This window comes from Anas platyrhynchos, chromosome 2, assembly GCF_047663525.1.
Source record: "Anas platyrhynchos isolate ZD024472 breed Pekin duck chromosome 2, IASCAAS_PekinDuck_T2T, whole genome shotgun sequence".
NCBI lineage: Eukaryota > Metazoa > Chordata > Aves > Anseriformes > Anatidae > Anas > Anas platyrhynchos.
In genome coordinates this window covers 117592482-117614005 of record NC_092588.1, presented here as the reverse complement: position 1 = coordinate 117614005, position 21524 = coordinate 117592482, and the positions used below count along the sequence as shown (strand labels likewise).

Below are 21524 nucleotides of genomic sequence, written 5' to 3'. Positions count from 1 at the left end.
TGCTCTAACGTCTTTGAGGCCAAAGTCAACTCCAGGTATTACCATGAAGAATTATAAAACTAAGTGGAACATAAGTGAATACGAAGGCCCCAATTCTGAAAACACCTGAGCTTAGAAAAGCATGTGATCTCATGGTGAACATTAAACCTGCTTTAGGTATCCACTCCTCTTGGATTAGAGCCAGCTGTGGCAAAACAGACCCCACAGCTACCTGCCCATGTCCCCATCATGGTGGGGGGTGTGTTGCATTGGGTCTGCTTGCAGAGCACAAGATCCTCTCTGTCTAGGGAGCCAACTGGGCAGGTAAGGGGAAGGAGGCTTTTCTCCCATTCCTCCCACCCAAGAGAGACCAAGACATACCAGTGACTTGAGGAATAAAACTAATTTCCCCATTCTCTTAAGGTGTTATATTCATCCGTAAATGGCCCTCTTCTGTAATCTTTCACCAGCTCTTACTGACACTGACCATTAAATTGGCATTTGAAGTTTAAACTTCTGCAAGGTAAAGACAAATAGCTGTTTTATGGTCTAATTGCTTAATGCAACAAATTGTAACTGCCCAAACTCCCTTTTAATCATGCCAAGTCTATCAAGTTGTAGTGCAGTTCAGTGCTGTCTTATGGGAGGTGTCACATACTAAAATAAGAATTAGCACTCGTCTTGGAAAAGAGCTAGGAGATGCATAAAAACCTCAAAAGCTTTGGTCTATCTAAAACAAAAGCTAAATCTAAATCTAAATCTATCTGTCTAGGGTGTGTGTGTGAATGTGTGAATGCAGAGCCGAGCACAGTTATGTCTGTGTGTGTGTGCATGCACATAAATAAATGACCGTACCTCCTCCTCGTTGTTAATCCTGGATCTGGTCCATCTCTATTAAAATTAATCTTGTTTGACAGCTAAGAATGAAAAAATATTTTTAAGCAAGCCTAATTAACTTAACCAAAGAAGCGTCTTTAGTAGTGCTGATGACCTAAAATTTCCCCTGTATTTGGCATTTACACTGGCAGTACAGAGCAGTGACCAGAGGTAGACAGGCTATGGCAAAGGAGCGGTGCTTTTCAGATGAACTCTAAAGGTGTTTGTTGAACTGCAGTGGAAGAAGGAACCTCTCCAGAAGTATCAGGGAAACATTCTTCAAGAGCACTATATCTCTTTCTTGGATATGTGCAAAAATAATTATGTATGTTATTAAAACGCAATAACATGTATTTCTGTTCTTTGTTTTCTCTTTAGGTATGGGAAAATTGTATCCACAAAGGCAATTCTTGACAAAAACACAAATCAGTGCAAAGGTATGTGTAAAAGTCTGCCCTGTGAGTTCATTGTCTGTCTGAATGATTGACTGGTGGCTTGACTGCCAAGGCCTTGGCTCCAACTGTGCAATCAACATAATGTACGGTATATTGCAAACATATTTAATAATGCCAAAGCTTTGAGTCGTGTTTCCAGTAACATTGCTCATTAATTTTTTTCATTAACAAACAAAATGAAAATCACAAATCAGAACAAGTATCAAATTGCTTCGGCAGAAAAGTAAATTACCTTCTAACCACATAGTACCGTCTGATTTGAATGATATCATCAGTGATGCAAATTGATTTCCTATATAAAAACAAAAATTTTCCCAAGCAAAACCTGGTTTATTTTTTTTTTTTCTGTGAAGTCTTGGCCTACACTGTCAGAAGAAGAAAATATTCTTTATGACACAAATAGATAGTTGTTGCAATACAAAGGCATGATATGAGATATGGTGAAAGTGATTCCTCTTCCAGTTTTACATTCATAACTTTTTTAGTGAAATATTGCAGATTTCATATTTTTATGTGTGTCTATGTATGGCTAAATCTGCATAGATAAATGTTGGCTAATGTATAGAATTATATTAGTTATTCATTTAACACTCTGAAGAGCAATCAAGTATGTGGTGGGAACCTCTGCTTTAAAATGTTTGCCACTTTATACTAGTGATATTCAGAATCCTTTCGGAGTAATAGGATCTACTGAAGTGGCTTCTTCTCATAAGAAGTGCATTCTGGACAGCATTTCTGTATGAGTTACTAAAAGCACTGCATACAGAAATATCTCACTGGTGGCAAGATAGGGTTTGAAGAGAAGCAGGAGAGAAAGATATGTGGGAAAATGTTGAGAAAGTGCAAAATCCTTTCAGCTATACCAAAGATGTTATTGATGTTTGGAGAAGTGTGTGCCTTTATCTCTTGCATGCCAGCGGCAGCATTCATTAGCTACTCAAAAAAAAAAAAAAAGTAGGTTGTAAGATTGCAGTGCAAGTCTTGGAAAGCTCCATCAGCCTAATAGTTCATGAGCCATCATCAGAAGTGGCACTACCATGCATTTGCTTTGGTTGGACTTATTTTTTTTTTATATATAATAACATCGCTCTGACCGTATATCTTTGAAAAACACTGGGAACCAGATTTTTTGTTTGTTTTTCATTTAGTTTGTTTTACTGAGGAATACCCGCATGGAAGGATGGGTTTGGCCAAGTGCAGAAGGCCTGGGGTGGGGGCCTACAGAGGTGACAGCAGCAGTTTCAGAGCCAGGAGGAGATGGATGTATCTGCCACTGGGGGGCTTGAGTTTTGGAGGCAGGGTGCTGTGACCTGTAGAGAGAGGAGGATTTGCAAAGTGACAGAGCTACAAAAGGGCTGAGTGGATCAAAACGGCCCTAAGCTGGTTTGACAAGGAAGAAGAGTGCTACGATGAGCAGGAGTATGGTTAGATATGATAGGCTTTGGGATAGCGGTGGTTTGGGATGAGACCCTGGTGTAGGAAGAAATTGGGGTTTAGGACTAAGGGAGCTGCAGGGACCTGATTTGCTGGTGTCAGGGGTTAAAAAAAAAAAAAAAGGAAAAAAAAAAGAAAAAAAAAGAAAAAAAAAAGAAGTCCATGATCAGGTAGGTTGGAGTAAGGCCGGGTCACTCTTCATTGTCCCACACTCCAGCTAAGACAGAAATGTTGTATTTCCCTGTTCCCACCATAGAGCAAGACTGAGATGTTCTCTCATGGGTCAACTCCATCATTTTTTCAGCTTTTATCTTAAATTTTTGTCTTAAATAAATGGCAACACAAACCACACGTATGGAGTTGAATTTGAATTGGGCTGTAAATGTGTTGAATAAATAAATGAAGTCTGTGGAAAAGAGAAATGTGTTTCTCTCTGCTGATCTTGGTTGTCTGAGACCACTCTGCTCTCACTATAGATGATTCAGCTAGGTGGCTAAAAGCTGGTGGAATGAATCAGTGAATCTGGTGGAAGCAGGCTTGTTGACTGGTAACCACTCCCAAACACATGTTGTCCCGTGATCTGGACTTCTTTCCATTCCTGTTGCCAGTGGAAATAAGAAAAGACATGGATGTACTTGCAAAATACAAAAATGTGAAGTGAAAACATTGTAAATAGCATGAATGGTAACATTTTGAGAAAGACAGATGTCTTGGTTTGGTGTTTTTTATGTTGTAGTCTGTTTTGATGTTATTGTAGTAGGGGCTATGTACCAGTGAGTTGGAATTTTGTAAAAGTTTGGTTTCATGCTGTGTTTTTACACTGTAGGGCAGAGAGATATATTTATTTGTATTTATAAAGATGGATCTTTATGACATAAGTGGTGCCATTAAAAGATCATAAACATAATTGGATTTATTAACAGTATGCTTTGTGGCATAAAAAGAATAGATGTTTTGCTTCTTGGGTACGATTTCCTTCCTCTAGCAAGATTGCTGGGGAAAAAAAAAAAAAAAAAAAAAAAAAAAGAAAAAGTCTGACAGGCATCAGAACTGGAAGGGCCCTGAAGAGGTCGTCTGGTCTGTTCCTCTGCCTCAGGCCAGGATCAGCACTACGTAAGCCACCGCTGATGGATGTTTGTCTCACCTGTGCTCAAAGGCTTCCAGCAGTGGAGATTCCACCAGCTCCTCAGGCAATCTGCAATAGTGCTTGCTGTCTTCGCTATAGCAAAGTGTTTCTTAGTGTCTAAACCACATCTCCCTTTGTGCAGTTAAAGCCTGTCGCTTCTTTTCTTATCCCCGGTGAATATGCAGAGCGGGTCATCCTTTCCTCTTTACAGTAAACACATATATTTGAAGACTGCTATGCCTCTGTCCCAGCTTTTCTTTAGGCTGAACATTGGTCCTTTCTCTCCTTCCTTAGAGGCAATCTGTTTCCAGTTTCTGATTATATTGCACTGCATCGGTCTCCCTAATTAGTTCACTCTAATCTGAAGTCCTTAGAGCCGGGCACGGAATGTCAGACAGCCTGAATCCGACCATTTTAAATAGTGTGGAGAAGTTATTTAATTTGTCTTCTCTGTGATTGCGTGGCTCTCCTGTTTATTTATACATGTAAATAGCTACTTATATTTAAAGTATAGATAGATTTTTGAGGGTGTTGTGTGAGAACAACAGTGTTGATTTATGCGAAGAGATTCTCAGCAGCCCCGTGGTTCTGTTATTCTCTTCTCCGGTGCTGCTGCCAGCCAGGCATTCCTTATTGTGTGCTCTGCTTTGTGCTGTTGATTATTCCCTCCTAAGGCTAGTACTTTTCATTTGTCTGTATTGAATTTTATCGTATTTTTTTCCCGGCTACTCCTTAATTTGCTAAGATTATTCTCAAATCTTAAGTCTCCAGAGTGCTTGCAGCACTTACCTCTTTAGTATCCTCTTCACAGTTAATAAATGATTTCTCTAATCCACTGGACAAGATAATTTGGAAAAGACTGAGTAATAACAGACCTGAGAGAGACTATAGAGGAAACCGTCTTGGTATACCAGGTAGTTTAACAGTGAGCCGTTGAGAACTTTTAAAATTGGATGTGCCAATCAGTTTGGCACCTATGTCACAGGACTTCTAGACAGGTCGTATTTCTCCTGTCTGTTCCTGTTATGAGAGACAATCAAGGTTTAATTAAAATATATGGTACTTCCTTATCCATGAGACTAATCGCCTGTGTTTAGATGGAGGTACAATATGATATTATTTACTCTTGCTTATCATTACATGGGGTACTCATCACATTATGCCTGTGAGGCTCTGTGAATAGATTTATGTACTATTTGTTCTAGTATTTTTCCAGAAGTTGAAACTATCTTGAGTGTCTCTAATTCACTTGTGCCTGCATCCAGACCTTTAAAGCAAACAAAGAATCAACAGGCATTTTGTTGGCTCCTTTCCAGTCTTTTGGCTATCACTCATCTCTCTTAAAGTATGAGCTATCCTGTTAAATGAACACATCATTCTGCAATGTTTACACAGTGCAGTAGGGTGGATTACATTTAAGTAGAAGATAGAAGCAATCACGTGATTAGAGATTTCAAAATTTATTTCAACCTCATTTGTGTTTTGTCCAAGGTATAGAGGAGATCTGAAAATGTAAACTAGTGAATATAATTACGCAATGATTTGAAGTACCGTCTGTATCAATGTGCAGATCTGTTAAAATAGGTTGCTGGCTAGTAAAAAGCGTTAGGTTTCCCCTTCAACAAATGAAGAAAACACTCTGAAAAAAATGGACTTTAAGTCATTCTCCAGTATTCCTCATTCCTATTTTTAAAATGATACCTGCGACATTCCTGGCATGCTAAGGAATAGTGTCATCTGAGGATTTTTGCCTGGTATGAATTAAGGAGTCGGGTCTAAAGAAATCATATATGCTTCAAGGGAGTTCACTAGGGAAACCTTTTGACGTAACCTCTCATTTTAAGATTACTCTTTGTTGGTGGCATAAATGCTAAGTGAGGCATAGTAGAAAAAACAATCTCTGTGTAATAGAACAATATATAAAACAAAATAAGCACAGTCATGACAAAATGGCCAGAAATCACTGAACAAAGCAGGCAACAATCACATATGGAGAATAATGAAAAACAGACACATGATTCATTCAGATGTTCAAACACAAAAACCCTAATGAACAAGTTGGAGAGTTTTGGCTGCTTTTGCTTCTTCCCCTCTCCCTCTCTCCTTTGCGCGTTTCCCTTCTGGGTCTACTGCATTTGCTAATTTAAAAAGTAGGGGAAATTAAATAAAAGAAGCCATTCAAGGGAAGCGTTAATCTTAAACACGTAGACTCTTCTCTTTCCAGCGCTCACCCCCCGCCCTCTCCAGACTGGCTTGCCTTTGATAGACCTACGTGCACAGAGCAGAGGGAATGAGTAATGGTTGTTTCACAGTACAGTTTCCATACCTCATAGCAATGGAATACAGAACAGTTAATCTGCCAAATACACAAGCCCATTTCTTAGAGTATGAATTACTGTCATCTGCATCTGCCCTTGCAGACACTTTAATTGCATGCATACAGATTTACTTCCTGGTTTAATCAGGAGCTCGTATTATTTTGAGCGTTTTGCTAGGACCTTAGAAGATGAGCCTGCAAGAATGACTGAAAGTCAGAAATCCCACCTGTGGGATTTTTTTTTTTTAATAAATAAAAACTATGAATCACAGTAATGTGTAGGAGACAAACACTTCAACTGCATATTCTTTATTTTATGTACATTTTTTTCAAACCAAGCGTGACTTTATTTGTTGAATAGCAGTGTTTGTCTTAGGAGGGAAATGTGCCTAACACAATGAGAACTATAGAGACTCTACTTATAATTTTAATATTTCATTATGACATTTTTTCTCATCAAGAATTTTTAGCAATGAACTAGTCACTTTTTTTTTTTTTTAAATACATAAACTAAGGAAGTAGATACACATTCATTAGGTGATTTTATGGTCAAAACATGCCATGAGGTCATCTGTGTTGACCTACCATGTATTGCATAATTTTATTTCTCCAGTTTCTCTGCTATTTTTAGACCTCGAGTTAAAAATCTACTATGACCTATTTCATAAATTGAGGGTTTGTGTAACAAAAATGGGATGACTGCAAACTTACTCTTAAGTATTGGAGATAATTGGAATGGCATCATAAAGTGCTGCTTTGTAAGTCCCAAAAAGCCTTGTCCAACCTTGTATTTTAAGTCAGTGGAGCTATTCATCTTCTTAAGTTTACCTGCATCCCTAAGTATCCAAATCAATTGGAGCTTAATGAGGAAGAGGTTTCTAGTCTGGTGGTCTGATAAACAGAACTGTGTAGCATAGAACAGAGATACCTTGAAGTATATGTTAAGCAATATACCTTTGTAACTTTAAATTTTAGGAGGCATTTTTTGCACATATTCTATGAAGATTAAAGCTTATACATGTATGTTATCACGTTAATTTATGCATTTTCACTTCCTATTTATTAATTTATGTTATTCCTTTTGTACTTGAGATGGCAGAATTTGGTTGTGACTAGGAACATGAAGCAAGTCAATGTAAAATCATAAGCTAGTGAAGAAAGAGCTAAGCTGCACAGAAAGCTATTTAGTTAATAAAATTTATTTATTGGGAATAAGCTAAAATTGCAATAACTGTGCTGTGTTATTTATGATTCTCAAAATTGCCATTTTGAGAGAGAAAAAAATCCAGCCAAGTAGGTCTGTGCCTGATCACAGACTGTAAACTGTTCACACTAGGAGGGCATGCACAGCATGCTTCAAGGGGAAATGGATCTTGTAGAAAGTAAATAATTTGTAAAACAGACTTATTTAATTTTGAAACTCTAGACTTGTGTAAAAATAAATCAATCCTATTTTCAATACCAGGATAGACAGCAGATGTGTTTTTTTTTTTTTTTTTTTTTTTTTTGTGCAATATCATTTGTTTGTGTTTTTTTCTTTCTCTTTTTTTTGATCAATTCCAAAGTTTTACATAATAAGTGGCATAAGAGTACAGAAGTTATTAAAAGTGTAGAAATATGCAATATCTTAATTTTGTGGGTTTTCTGACACTGAGGCATTTGTGAAGGCAGTGTAGATGCTGAGTATGGGTCATCACCCAGCAAGTTTTATGTATGGCTCTGCTAATTCATCTCATTACTGAGCTGTAGCAGTTTTAGGTCTCTTGAACAGCAAGTATGAACTACGCTGAATAGTGCCACTTCTGGTTAGCAAACCAGCTGTTAAACCCAAATTTCCTGCGTCAGAAGGACAGAGCCATTGGTGCTGTCACTAAGTCCCCAGATCAGTCCTGCTGCTGAAGTAGCATGCAGCAGTATGGCATCAGTGCCCTATGGAAGTAAGGCAGAGCTCTCCTTCCATTTGTCATTTGTTTGTTACTGTGAGTGCTTTTAAATAATGTTCTTCCTTAAACATCTAATTGAGTTTTTGTTTGTTTTGAAACATTTCAAAACAGTTAAAGAAAAAAAAAATTGCCATCCGAAATATTTTTAGAAGTCTTGTGGTACATTTAAACATAATGAAGTTGGTTGCTTACAACTGGTAAACGTTTGGATTTTTTTTTTAAACTTTCATTTCACTCCTGTGAAACTGTGAGCTTGAGATTTTTTTTTCTTTTTAAGATAAAAATCAGTATCATTATGTAATCACATGAAACTAGGAGCCAAATCTTTAGGAAAAACACCAATGGGGATGATCAAAACAAAATGAGAAGAATTGGCAGTAAGAAACCATAAGGTTGTTCAGATAACGCTTCAGTGTTCTAAGTTCACACCTTACCATGTCAAATGGAAAGGTGTTTGATCTGCAGGCTCATGAGCTATAATGCTACTTTACAAACATAACCAATTAAAAACGTTGTGAGGTTGTAGATGAACCATTTTTTAAAATAAAAGTGTGTGCATACATTCAGAAATATATATGGAGCTGCCTCTTTTAACTTACAGGTGAAGTTTTGTGGATGTTTAGGTAACATAAAGAAGCAATGGCACTCAGTGGGAGCATGTGATGCTATAAAGTGAAGTATTTTCCTGGCACCTGTTGCGTTGGCCAGCGGGTGTTATATGCATCTTGGCAAACGTGTGAGTGTTTTGCAAAATCTCACTTTAGCTTGGAGGTAACTGTTCTCCTATTTGCATGTTTTTGAATGCCTTCCATGTCTGCTGTAGTGAAACAGCAGGGTTTGATGAGTCGTGCCGAGCAAGTCACTGTAACTGGAGTGTGCCAGCACTGGCCGATGCCCTGCCGTGGTGAGCACCCCAGACATACCTACCTCCATGTCTGCAAAATCTTACTGCACCTCAGAAAACAGTCTTGACTGCATCTGAGCAGTGTTCTATCTCAAGCAAGTCCTTTTAAAATTGCTTATTGAGTTTAAAGCCAGGTCCTCTACAGAGGAAACTCCTTTCTAATTAGTTCCCCAGACACTTTCTTAAACGGCTTCTTTGCAATTAAGGAAAATATTTCCTGGGTCATTATCTTTTCATAAATGAACTCATGGCCTAGCAGATATTTTCTGTAAGGAGACCCAAGATGCTCAAGTATTCTGTGACATATCTAATCTGTGATTATTCTTAATTTACTGCTTCCAAAATTTGCCGGCCCATATCACTGGTAAATAATTGGTTTAAATTTTTTTTTCCTTCTAGAGGAATAAAAAAAGTAAAATTTCCATTTATACACAGTGATTAATGTTTTGAGTCATTGGTCTGTATAAAACTTTGCCAACAGCTTGGCATGTGTTTGAAGTGCATTTTGGGACTGGGTAATGCTAGTAGGCTCTTAATGATCTCAGCAGATTTGGAAATATCTATTTCATATCACAGAACTGAACAGAAGAGAAATTTTGTTGACTTGGAACAGCAGCTTGTAAAGCTTGTTGAAGCCTTACTTGTAATGTATTGGGTTTTTCAACTGTCTTGCAGAATTGCTTTGCTTAAACTTGAATTTCATTTTTTCTGATGCCATGGTGCAGCATCTTGTATCTCAGTAGATCTGTTTGGCCACTGGTTGCTTGAAGGCAGGTCATGTCTCCGAGAAGTAACAGATGAGAAATTGGTTGCTCAGAAGTCTAAAGACCTTCAGCAAAACAGAGCTGAATGGTGGAACCCCTCCAGATAGTCACAGAGGAGACATTGCCCTGCTCCTTAACTCTGCTGGAGCCAATTCCATCACACGCTCTCAGAGCATATGCATATGCAAAACAAATGCTTAGTTGATGTAGTGACAATTTGATAATAAATCCCATCGACAGACACTTATTGAATACGGTTACTCAACAGGAACCATTCTGAATCAGATCTGTTAATTATAGCGTGACTTCACTTTTTCATTATGCCAGCAATCAAAAAAGTCATTGCTCGCATTTTCCCCTATTAGTGCACATCCCTGGCTTTTGTTTAGAACAGTGGAACTATTTTACCCAAGTGAATTAAGTAAATGGTAGATAATATACTGTGAAAATAAAACACTAATAGACCATGCCATCATTTTTATTAAATCTGTCGTTCTGGGCATTTAAGGGCCGCCCGTCTAGAGATGGCATGTGATAGCTAGAGTAGAAATGTATGTGCAGCACAGGAGAAAAATCATAACCTGTGGCAATAAAGATGTAGCTCCCTCAACACTGAACAAAAAACCCACCCACACCAGTTCTGGAGAAGGAACTGGTGGGCATTATTAATATTACTCCATCTACTTAAGTTATGGTAGCCATACAGCAGTAAAGCTCTAGGTGCTAATCTACAGCACATAAAACAATCGTATTGTACAAAAATTAATTAAAAGACAGCCTTGTCCTATGGACTTTGCAGCCCAGGGCTTTGAAAAAGACCAGTGTCCACAATTAATTTCAGGTACTGTGAGCAATCTTACAACTTCGAGTCAAGTTAAATAACATTTTTAAAAATACTGAATTCGCAAAAAAACAACCAACCAAGCACCACCACCACCAAAACCCAGTCTCTCTGATCTCCTCAGAATTGTCATACATTTGGATTTGGATAACATTTAGTGATTTTTTTCAGCCGAGAATGTTTTGAGAAAAATAAATTTATATATGAGAAAAGGAGGAGGCCACATTAGGGGCAGTAGAAACAACTCTCCTGCTTGATTAAATAGTTTTTGTCTCACTGGATCTTCCTCAGGACCAATGGTGGGCTGATGTTTTCTTCCATTAGAGGGCAGTGGTGTGATATATGGTTTCCCTGGACCCCAAAATTTAGGTGTGATTAAAAAAATTACAGAGAGTTCAATTTTTGTCTTCTTTCTTAAAAAATGTATCCTTATTTGATTTATAAATATCCAAGCACCCAAGCATTGCATTTTTCATTTGCATAGAATTTTTACAAATAATTGGCCAGTTTCAAGCAAACATGAAGGACTGGGAATTTCAAATACAACAGAGTTAACAAAAGTTTTCCGAAAATGGGCAGCTATATAGAGCAGAGATTCAGTGCTCCGTTGGAAAGGACTGCAGAGAGAGTTTTGTTTTTATCCACTTAATTTAACTACAGCTCCTTCCTCGTCTATCATAGAGCCAGAGCTTTTGCTCTTCTTGCCCAACAGGGAATTTGGGAGGGAGCTATGGGTGTTGGAGGGATGGGTGGAAGCAGGAAGGAAGTATTTGGGGTTGGGTATTTGAGTTACTGCAGCAAGTGGTAGTGTCACAGTTGGGGTAGAACATGGGAAGAGGCAGGAAAGGCAAGGCTCAAATACATAAGAAAGCAAGCTTCAGCTGCTTGTAGAATATTCTGTTTTACTTTGAATAAAGGAGAAATAACAATTTATTTTTTTCTTAAATGATCTTTTAAAGAGCTTTCAGCCTCATGCCCTTGTTGTGTGTGGTATTAGTTGTGTTGTTGTTGTTTATTAACTTATTAAATATGGAGCAGTAAACACTATATATTTTTAAATGATTTAAAATAGACTTGTTGCCCTTCCGTTTTTTTATTAATTGAATATTTTTGCTAAGCTGTCTGCTTTCAGAGCAAAGGTTACAGCCAGAAGATGGGGGTCAATGGGACCTCCATTTAAATGCATGTTATCTCTATGTTAATTGCCTGCATATTTAGCCAACCAAGCATGTCATTCTGCAGAAAGTAAAGGTTTTTGTGGTCAACCTTTAATTGTGAAACAGCAAGAAAATGCCTGAGTGACCTGGTTTGCCTGAGGTATCTTGGTTGCTCTTGTCAGTCACTTCAGCTCACAGTAAATTGCAGGGTAAATTCCACATAATTGATGGAATGTATCTTTGGGGAAAAAAAAAAAAAGTGTTCAAAATGCAAGTATTTAATTTTTGTATATTTGTTGCACATTATCCTAGTAGTTATTTTTCTTTTTAATAAGGCTAGATTTTATTGCTAGTATAGATATTTATTACAGGAAAAAAAAAAAAAAAGAAGTCATGAAACAGACATTAAATATGCCTTGGGTTTTGGAGACAGATACATATTTATCAGGTTGGGTGAATATGAGTTCTTACATCAGAAAGAATTGCATAGCTCCTGCTTGCCATGCTCTAGTTTCTTAGTCTGTTACTGTAAAAGAGTTAAAACTATTACATTTAAAGCAGAAGGTGTATTCCTTGCAACAAGTCATTCTGAGATGCTGGTATTAATAAGTCTCTGTCTTGCAACCCTTTGTTATGTTTTCTCTAGTCTCTAGTAATAGGTTTGAGGTTTTGAAACTTAAAATATTTCAGATTGCTACCTCTGTCAAATTTGTTTGAATAGGGTAAGTCAGTTCAAATGTAATGAGCAAGGAGGGGCTGACAGAGAATGATATGCAGATATTTCTGCAGTATATTCTTTGTCTTGATTCTTTCTCCTTTTGTAGGGATTTCAGGAATTCAATTTGCTTTTCTGAGCAAATATAAATCTGAGATTGGACTGTTCAAAGAGCATCATTTTAAAATATGAAACTGGAATTTTCTTCCACATTCATCACTCTACATTTATCTACATTTAATTTGTTCTACTATTTTATTACCCAGCTCCACTTATTTTAATAAGGTCCTTCTGCAGTTATTCACAGTTGCTTCCCCCTCCTCCCCCAGTTTTCTCTCCTAAATAATCTTGTCACCTCACTGCTTAGCCTCTTCTCATCTTCGTTTAGAAATAGGTTATGCAGTATGGGTCCCAGCAGAGCTCCACGTGGAAGTCCTATTGGTGCCATTCCTCTGTTGTAAGAAAGACCATGCCCTCGACCCTCTGTTTTTCTCTTCTAACCATTTGTTTATCCAGGAACTTCCCTTCTTATGCCACGGCTGCCTAGTTTCCTAAGAAACCTTTTGTTGGGGACCTTGTCAAATGCCTTTCAGAGATCCAAGCAGACTATATTAGCCAGATCACCCTTATCCACAGGCTTGTTGACCTTTTCAAAGAATTCCAGTAGGTCTGTGAGGCAAACCTACAAAAGCCAGGTAACTCTTTCCACAAATTGTATTTCCAGTGATTTTACTCTCTTTCTGCAATTTCTGATAATTTGACACCAGGCTTACAGACCTGTGGGTACCTGGATCTCACCTGGAATCTGTTTGGATTAGCATCACCACATGTTACCTCCCCATTCCGCAGGTAGGAAGTTGATTTTATAAAAGAGGCTGCACACACACTTTGTATCTGTATGTGTAGTCAGGTCAGCTATTGAGTCCTGGAGCTCTTTTAGAACAGGCAGGGTGAATACCATCTGTTGTTCCTATTTGTTACTGCTCACTTTTGTCAGTCCGTCCCATAACCTCCTCTGTGGTCATTTCAAATTAGGAGTTGCACGTGGTCTTCTGGGCTTCCTAAGCAGCTGCTCTGTGAAATGGCACCTAAAAACGTGATCTTTGCATTATAGCCCATTTTGCCCAATATGCTCAATTACTGAAGTCCCTTATGAATGCTCCACTTTCTGCCTATACTGCCTTTCTCTGTCTTCTTCTGTGTGTTGCTGTGGGTGTTGTCATCCTGGCAGGGCACCCGGTGATATAGCCTCAGTTTTCCAGTAATACGTAATTGCCACTCTTGGTGTTTAGGCTGCACATTTCACTCCTCGTAGGTTGTGTGTTACTTGCTGCCATGCTTAACCTGGTTATTTCTCCACCACCAGCATGGTCTACTCAGTGCCATGCATGTTATATCTTAGCGGTCTGCTTGTTGCCTCACTTTCACCAGATTTCCTAGTATCTGAGTGTTTCCTTACAGTAGAACGTATTCCAGCTCACCTATCTTATTTTTAGGGCTTCAAACCTTTAGGTAGCTACTAGTGTTTTGGTTGTGTTGTCAGCACTAGGTTTGAGCGACTCTCTGGTTACTTTCTTTCCCAATATGACCACTTTCATTTTCTGGCCTGTTTTGTTTGTGAGGTGAATAGATCTACTGGTCACCCTCTGATCCTCTCTGAGGTTACAGGCTTCCCCATCAGTTTGCCTGATGAGAGAGGTTGCTCTCACTCCAACCCACTGCTTCCTTCTGGTTGGCTCCTACTTCAAGAAGGACACTTTCCATGCCAGAAGATGCAAGGTCAACCGGTATCGGCAGGGGAAGATCCAGACCAGAATTACATCTTTCCTCACTATCTGAATACTGCCGTGAGCTGCTGGCTGCACTAACGGACTCAGGCCTGCTATACAACCATAAGGAAATCTCTTCTGTGAACCTCTCCCTCAGCAAGGTTTGGCTTGGTTGCTTGGAAGTGACATCCCTTCCACTTTGCCTCCCTGCTCTCATGAGTCAGAATCTCCCTCTGAAGACCGTAAGTTGTCTGCATAATTTGCCCACATTTGAAGCTTTCCCTTGGGGAAGACTCAGAAATGATAGCTGGCACAGGAAATGGGGTAATTCCCACCTTCCTTAATTTCTTCTCTCTGAGCATTTGATGGGGTGGTTCCTTCAGATGCTCGCTATCCAGGTCATCTGTTTGAACACTCCTGGTGCGAAGCCGTGAGTGTTCTCCTTCCATGCAGAGTCCAACTCAAGCTCTTAGGGTCTCAGCTTAGTTCATGGAAATACCAGGGCTCCCCTTATTCAAAAGAGCATAAGGAAAGATTGGTGTGGAACAGAAGACATACCACTTAAAGGAACATTTACAAATCCCAAAGCAAATGGGAAAGGTGCTGCCTGTGAGGAAATCAATGCCCGGTATATATGTGTGCAAAATACTGGCAGCAAGAGTCACTGAGGGTATACAGTCTATGATTAAATTACAGGTGAAATATGGGCGAGTGTTTCTGACCACCAAAGCAGCTGAGGGTTCGTACAGGAGGTGGAGCAAGCTCAGTTTTTATGACAGAAGTTGCTCCTTCGGGAGTGGGGCCCAGCTCTCAGGCTGAAGCAGGGCAGGCGTCTCTCCTGCTGTTAGCCAGGCTGCCTGGCTGCTTTGGGGTGCTTTTGGAGAAGGCAGGAGCTGCAATGGTTTCCAGAGACAGCTGAAATGCCAGGGAGCAGGAGCTGGAGGAGGGAGGTCATGCTGCGTTCCGTTGCTTGCTTGCAATTCACTTGCATATTTGCCAGTGTGAGGCCTAGGAAATGTCCATAGGTTCGCACATTAAAGAAAATAAAATAATTCCAAAATTGGTTTTGTCAAATTAACCTTTGAAAGCCCAGCAAGGTGAGCTTACTGTGTTCAGGGAGTGAGGATAAGGCAGAGGAATGGATATGAAATGCTCTTCTATTATTCTATCTGGAACTCCAGACTATCACTCAGTCATCTCATATTAATAAGGCTCATAAGAAAATAGGATTTTCAGATTATGATTTTAAAGCCCCATGTTCCCACTGTGTTTTAGGGAAGAGTGAAAGCACATGTTGCCCACAGGAGTAAGTGAAACCAGAAATTTCATTTCAGTTTAGACAGTCTTTACTGACACTCTGCTCCTGGGTTTGGCATTCCTGGAAGGGAGAAGAGAAGTGGAACGTAAAAGGGGAGAAACTTTCCAGTCAACATTTGGTTTGAATTTACATATTACTGAAAAAAAAAAAAAGGGAAAAAAAATACCATTATAATTCCACTGTTGTTCCACTTTAACCTCAGAAACACTAGCTGTTCTGTAAACTACACATACGCCTTTCATTTTACATGCTACATCAGTGTGTCTGCATCATTATTTTATCCTGGTAAATAAGACTTCAAATGGGTATAACCCTGCAATACAAAAACACTTGGATTGATATATAGAAAACTGTGCTTCTTTATTTTAGTCTTTTATTTTTTATGAATTAGATCGCACCCAAAATTCCTTAAAAGAAAACAGAAATAAGATATAATGTTACAGCTTATCTCCTTTCAGGTAGATGTCCACATGGTAGACTGCAGATTGTCTGTGCTATTCAAGGGATTGAAATCTATGAGTTAGGGTGAAGAAAGATACCAGTTGCCCTGTACAGAGCAGTTACAAAGGAACTTGTGATATATATATTAGTTATGTTTGTATGTGTGTTGAAGTACTTTATTAAAAGTTGATGTTTCAGTCCATTTCATGTAATACCTTGCATCAGTATAATGCAGGAATAGGTAACTGGGCAGTTAGATGTATGTTACACAAGTTATAATTCATAAATAATAACTACAAATATAACTTTGTTCTAGTGATAAACTTTCCTAGAAAGAGTAATTTAATTATAAATGACAAGATTGACATTGGCATTTGAAGTTGACGGTAGGGTTAAACTCATTAATGTTTCCATTTTGCATGTGTCCTTTACTCTGCTGTCTCAATTTCCTGAGTATAAAAAGGGTCACATTAGGATGTGTATACTTAGCATTAGATATGTGCCAAAGCATGCTCTTTATGAAGGCCTTGAATTCACTAAAATCAATCTTCTTCATAAAATGTGTGAACTCTAGAGCTCTAATGCTTCTCAGTTCGTTTTAGGACAAAAGATGCATAAGCTCACTATTACAGCACCCCAAATGTTACCATGTATAACGAGCCCTACACCTTAGTATTTTTTGTAGCACTGTTAGAAATATCACAGGCCTGAGGATATGTCTGAAAAGCTTCCTCTCTCTTTTGTAATGATGTAAAGATAGTGTTCCCAGGTCTGATGCACTTGGAATGAACTTGGTCATTACTGCCAGACTGCGTGTCAAAAATGTTATCTCCATTATTTCAGTAAAACCATTGACTACATGCTTAAGAAGATAGCCTCAAGGAGTAGGCGTAGCGCTCACTTGAAGAGGACTTGGCATTTATGTTGGCTGGCCTGTGTGCTCGCTTTAAAGAGATCCTTTGGATCTCTTTTTAGATTTGGGGCTAAATCTTCAACTATTTGTCAACTGCTCTTGAAAGTGAGACACAGAGGCATGCAATGTATTATGATTACATGCCTCAAAACCTGTGGTACTTTGGGGAAAACAATACATTGCTCATTTTGATAGATGCTTACTTGTTCTGCTTGCACTATTGCGCTTGAAGCTGCACACAGATACCCTGCGATTGGAGTACACTTAATGGATTATTTTGATGCACAGTTCTACAAACCCATGCTTCTGTTGGTACGATTGTGAGCACCTCCCATGATTATTTAATGGGATCACCGTATGAGCATGCACTTCTGGAAAGTTCACAGTTAATGCAGAAGAGGATAGGACCTTTTGCTTTGCAAGCTTCTGAGAGGAAAGAAGGTATTTTACACGAACTGGCAAAGAGCTTACAGGGAACAGTTCCAAACCTTCAGAAAAAAAGTTTCCCACAAAGACTTTTTTTTAAAGTCATGCTGCAGGAATTAAGTTGGAGATATCACTGACCGAAAGGACATTTTTTCTGAATGAGCTGAGAACCAAAGGAAATGACTCCAGGGTTTGAAATCCTTTTATTTCCTCTGTGGAAGATATCTGTGCAGCTGAAACTAACCATTCTGGCTGGACGTGAGCCAAACTTTATGGGAACTCAGATTAGGAAGTTCTATGGTCAAAATAGCCATTGAACAAATTGCTTCCAGTTTAAAGACTCAAATTTCCTGATAAAGCTACAGCATTTAACCCTTCCTTTTTTTTTTTTTTTTTTTTTCACTTGGGTGAATGACCTGCCCATTATTAGACGCACGCTGTTCATCCAGTTGTGATCTCTGCAGTGCTCTCAGAATTGCCTGCAAAGCATTTGCTAATTTTTACTCTTATGTGAGAGCAAAACCTAGAAAAATTGCTGGAACGGGTTCAGGTGATGTTTCCCACTTACAATGGCAGTGAGACTGCGATAAACAAGAAGTCTGATTGCCAACTGCACCGTGGCATTTTTGTCTCACAGCCCTTTCGAAGAGATGTGTTGTTTTGTTTGGTGGCGGGGTTAGCTGGCTTGCTTGGCCTTGGTGAACTGAAATGAAGAAGCAGCAGCAGTAACAGTTGTGCCTCCAAATTGCTGTATTTACTCCAGGAAGCGTTAAAAACCAGCATGCTGTAACTAAAGCACTACGCCTGGCCTCTGAATGCTGTGGCATGGGCTTGGTATTTCCAAAACAACAAAACGCTTGAATTGGAATAATGACATTCTGCATTTTTGTTTACTGAGTTCTTTCCGCATTGATTTCAAATTGCTTTGCCCGTGATAGGTATGGGCATGCTCAGGAAGCCTGGGAGGGTGGCAGAGAGAGTCTGTGCTCCAACTGGGAACAAAGTCCAGGTGTGCTGGTGCGTCCTCACCCTGCCATATACAGGACTACATTGGGCCAGTCTTTTCTGCCCCCTCACGCGTAGGCACAACTCTTTTCCAAGAGGGCAATGCTTCAAAGCCCAGCTGGCCTGGTGAGGGTGTAGGCTGTTTTGGGCAGTTCTCGAAGAGGATGTTGGTGATTGTAATGCAGTCATAGGGATGTGACAGGATGTTGCTGCATCCGCTCTTTCTGCCCCCACCAGTAGTGCTTTATTCCCTGAAGTGTGTATGCCTTTGTGCATACTTTGTATATAGTGCATTAATGCCTTTGCGCAACCTAAATTTAAAAGTCCTAAATCTTAGGCAGGTGTTTCCATCATTTCACCTGAGAGACTAATTCCCGGAATAATAAATCTCATTATTAGTCTTTTTTTTTTTTTTTTCCCCTTTCTTTATACTCAGCCTAAATTTTGCTTTTCCTAATTTAATCCCACTACTCTTCATTATCCCTCCTCCCCTACAACTTGGCACCACACTAATTAATTCATCTCCCTCTTTGGTTTTTGCTTTTTACCCTTCAGTATTATAGCTCAATGTTATAGTGTGTTCCTCTTTCCTGGTATTTACTCAGCCCAACAGATATATTTTAGCTCCAGCAATCTTCCCTTGTAAAACTGTTCCTGCTGACCTCTATTCAATGTTACTGTTCATCAGTTAACAAACCCTCTGGTTTGTTTAGAAATCGCTGGTATCAAAGCGATCAGAACAAGATGCATTACCCCAGGTAGGTGTTTGAGTGACATTATAAATGGTGATTTTATATATCAGTGCCCTTAGACCATTTTTGTTTTTCTTTTGGGCATTCTTTTTTTATTTGAGAGGGAGATTGATCACGGTTTTTACGATCAGATTTGGAATCAAACCGGAGTCTGACATTTCTTAAGTGTACTTAGGAAGTTCTATTCAATAAATATTTGGGGCATAGGTGATTTTAATAATTTGATGGTGTTCAAAGTATGTTATATACGTGGTGACCTGGCATGAACCTTTCAAAAGGCTCAGTTTACATGTCTCTCCACTTCTATCAGTACTGCTTCTGGAATGACATCTAAACATTATGAAGGCCATCCTTTCCTACTCTGTCCTTCAGTGGTAACATGAATAATCAGCCTGTTATTTAATGACATTCTCTCTTGTATTTGTAGACAGCTATCACACCTGCCCTCCCTCATTTTTTTTTTTTCTTTTAGTATCTTCAGTGTCCTGGACTTAATATGCTGCTGCAGATAAACTAAGCAAGACACTAATGAAACAAATAGTTAGTCTGTTGTTAAAGTCATCTGAATTTGACCAAACCTTCATTCCTTCTCTCACTGACCAAATCCTTTTACAAAAGGTCATGTAGATTATCATTTAAAATTCTACAAGGCACATTCCACATTCCATTTTTTAATTGATCATACTATAAAATTATTATTATTATTATTATTATTATTATTATTATTATTATTATTATTATTTTTTTTTTTTTACAATTTGTCACTTGGCAAAGTGGAATTCCTCTCTGGACCGTGTTCCCATGGATATTCTGAAGTCATGCGTTTTAAGTCCTTACCTTAGAGATGATGGAAGACTCTTAATACATGCAACAGGAGCAATAGGAAGCCCCAACTGAAGAACTATCACAGTAATGAACTACTGTTAGCCGTCAAGGTTGTGCTTCATAGGCATGTGAAGCAATTTTGCAGTGTCTGTATTTAAATGGATTGGTAGTAAGACCAAATTGTTAATAGTCAGAACTTTGATTTCTTAAAATGGTTTAATGAATTTAAGATCTCCACACTGGAAGTCTGTTAGTCTATTTTGAATTATTTCATGGAAACTGAAGCTACAGGCGGAAGGAGGAGGAGCTTGTCTTTTATCTGTAGTCAAAGAGAGAAGTATTGTCAGAGCTAGGATTAAGCTTCCAGAGTTTTCTCTGCTGTCCCTAGTGCGTCTTACTGAACCCTTAGCAAATGTCTTCAGGAGGTGCAGAATTCATAAATGAACGAAAAGCAACAAGCATTTAGACCAGAAAAAGACTGCATTAACTGGAGTAATTAAGAAAACCAAATTGCAGAGTCCTTGCAAGTGAAATATAATTACTGAATGGTAACTATATCGTCTGCATTTTAAAGTCCAATGCAGTAAAACATCCTTTAAAAATGGAGGTGGCATCTTTAATTCTTTTTTTTTTTTTTTTTTTTGGTCACATTGCACAATTGTAGGGAATGTTCTGATATCTTCCAATACTTAATTAAGTATAAAAATTGCAAATTTATCTACTAAAAATATGCAGCAGTACCCTTCCTGCAAACAACAGCCACGGTGACTCAGGTGAATAAAAATGCAGTCGTAGTGCTGGATAAACCCTCAGAGATATGTTGCCGTGCTAATGCCTTTGAATTGATAATGAACTTAGCGTGGTCATACATCTTTGTGGTCATTTCCCGTTTATATTTGCCCTCAGTGAATTTTAGAGCTGTCACTGTTCGTGGAAAGTACCATTTAGATTAGTGTGAGACATATGTTAGTTTTGGAGGGAGCAGAGTATTCCATCAGCATTTGCCGTCAGAAAGAAGAAGCCTGGTCATGGTACTTGGCTGTTTTAGATTTAAATTAGATCAGCTCAGCATTTTGTTTTTCTAGAGAAAATCAGATGAACTGCTGAATGTAATGTTACAAAATGACATTTTTTTGATGGTTAAAAAAAACAATTCAGACAACTATATTTCCTTTCCAAAACATTGACTGGAATGCTGATGTTTTTCCTGGAAAAGCTTAAAAATACATGTGTATATATATATATGTGATGTCAGAATGTACGTAAAAGTGCTGTTAATTAAATAGACTGCTTTCTTGTCTAATCTTATCATTGAGTTCTGAAAATAGTACTGTCATAACATATTGCTATACATTATTTATAAACATTAGAAATTCTGTGATTTCTGCAGCCTCCCTCTTATTTTTATGGACTTTTTTTTTTTTCAAATTGGACATTTCTGAAGGGCTGAGCTTGAAGGAGATCATCATAGGCCTTCTGGTGAAATACTGAGGCATATTCATTTACAGCTATGGCAATACATTTTTCTTATTTGAAAACCCTTTGGTTTTCAAGATTGGGAGTT

General features: G+C 38.5%; 1 protein-coding gene across 17 annotated transcripts in view; it reads left to right on the top strand.

Moving 5' to 3' along the window:
* Positions 1-21524, top strand: part of RBMS3 (RNA binding motif single stranded interacting protein 3) — a 695185-nt gene that overhangs the window by 373084 nt on the left and 300577 nt on the right. For all 17 annotated transcript variants that reach the window (XM_038175453.2, XM_038175454.2, XM_038175452.2 and 14 more), the window contains one exon: positions 1234-1292. In XM_038175453.2, coding sequence (XP_038031381.1) covers positions 1234-1292 — 59 coding nt within the window. The remainder of the gene's footprint in view (positions 1-1233; positions 1293-21524) is intronic.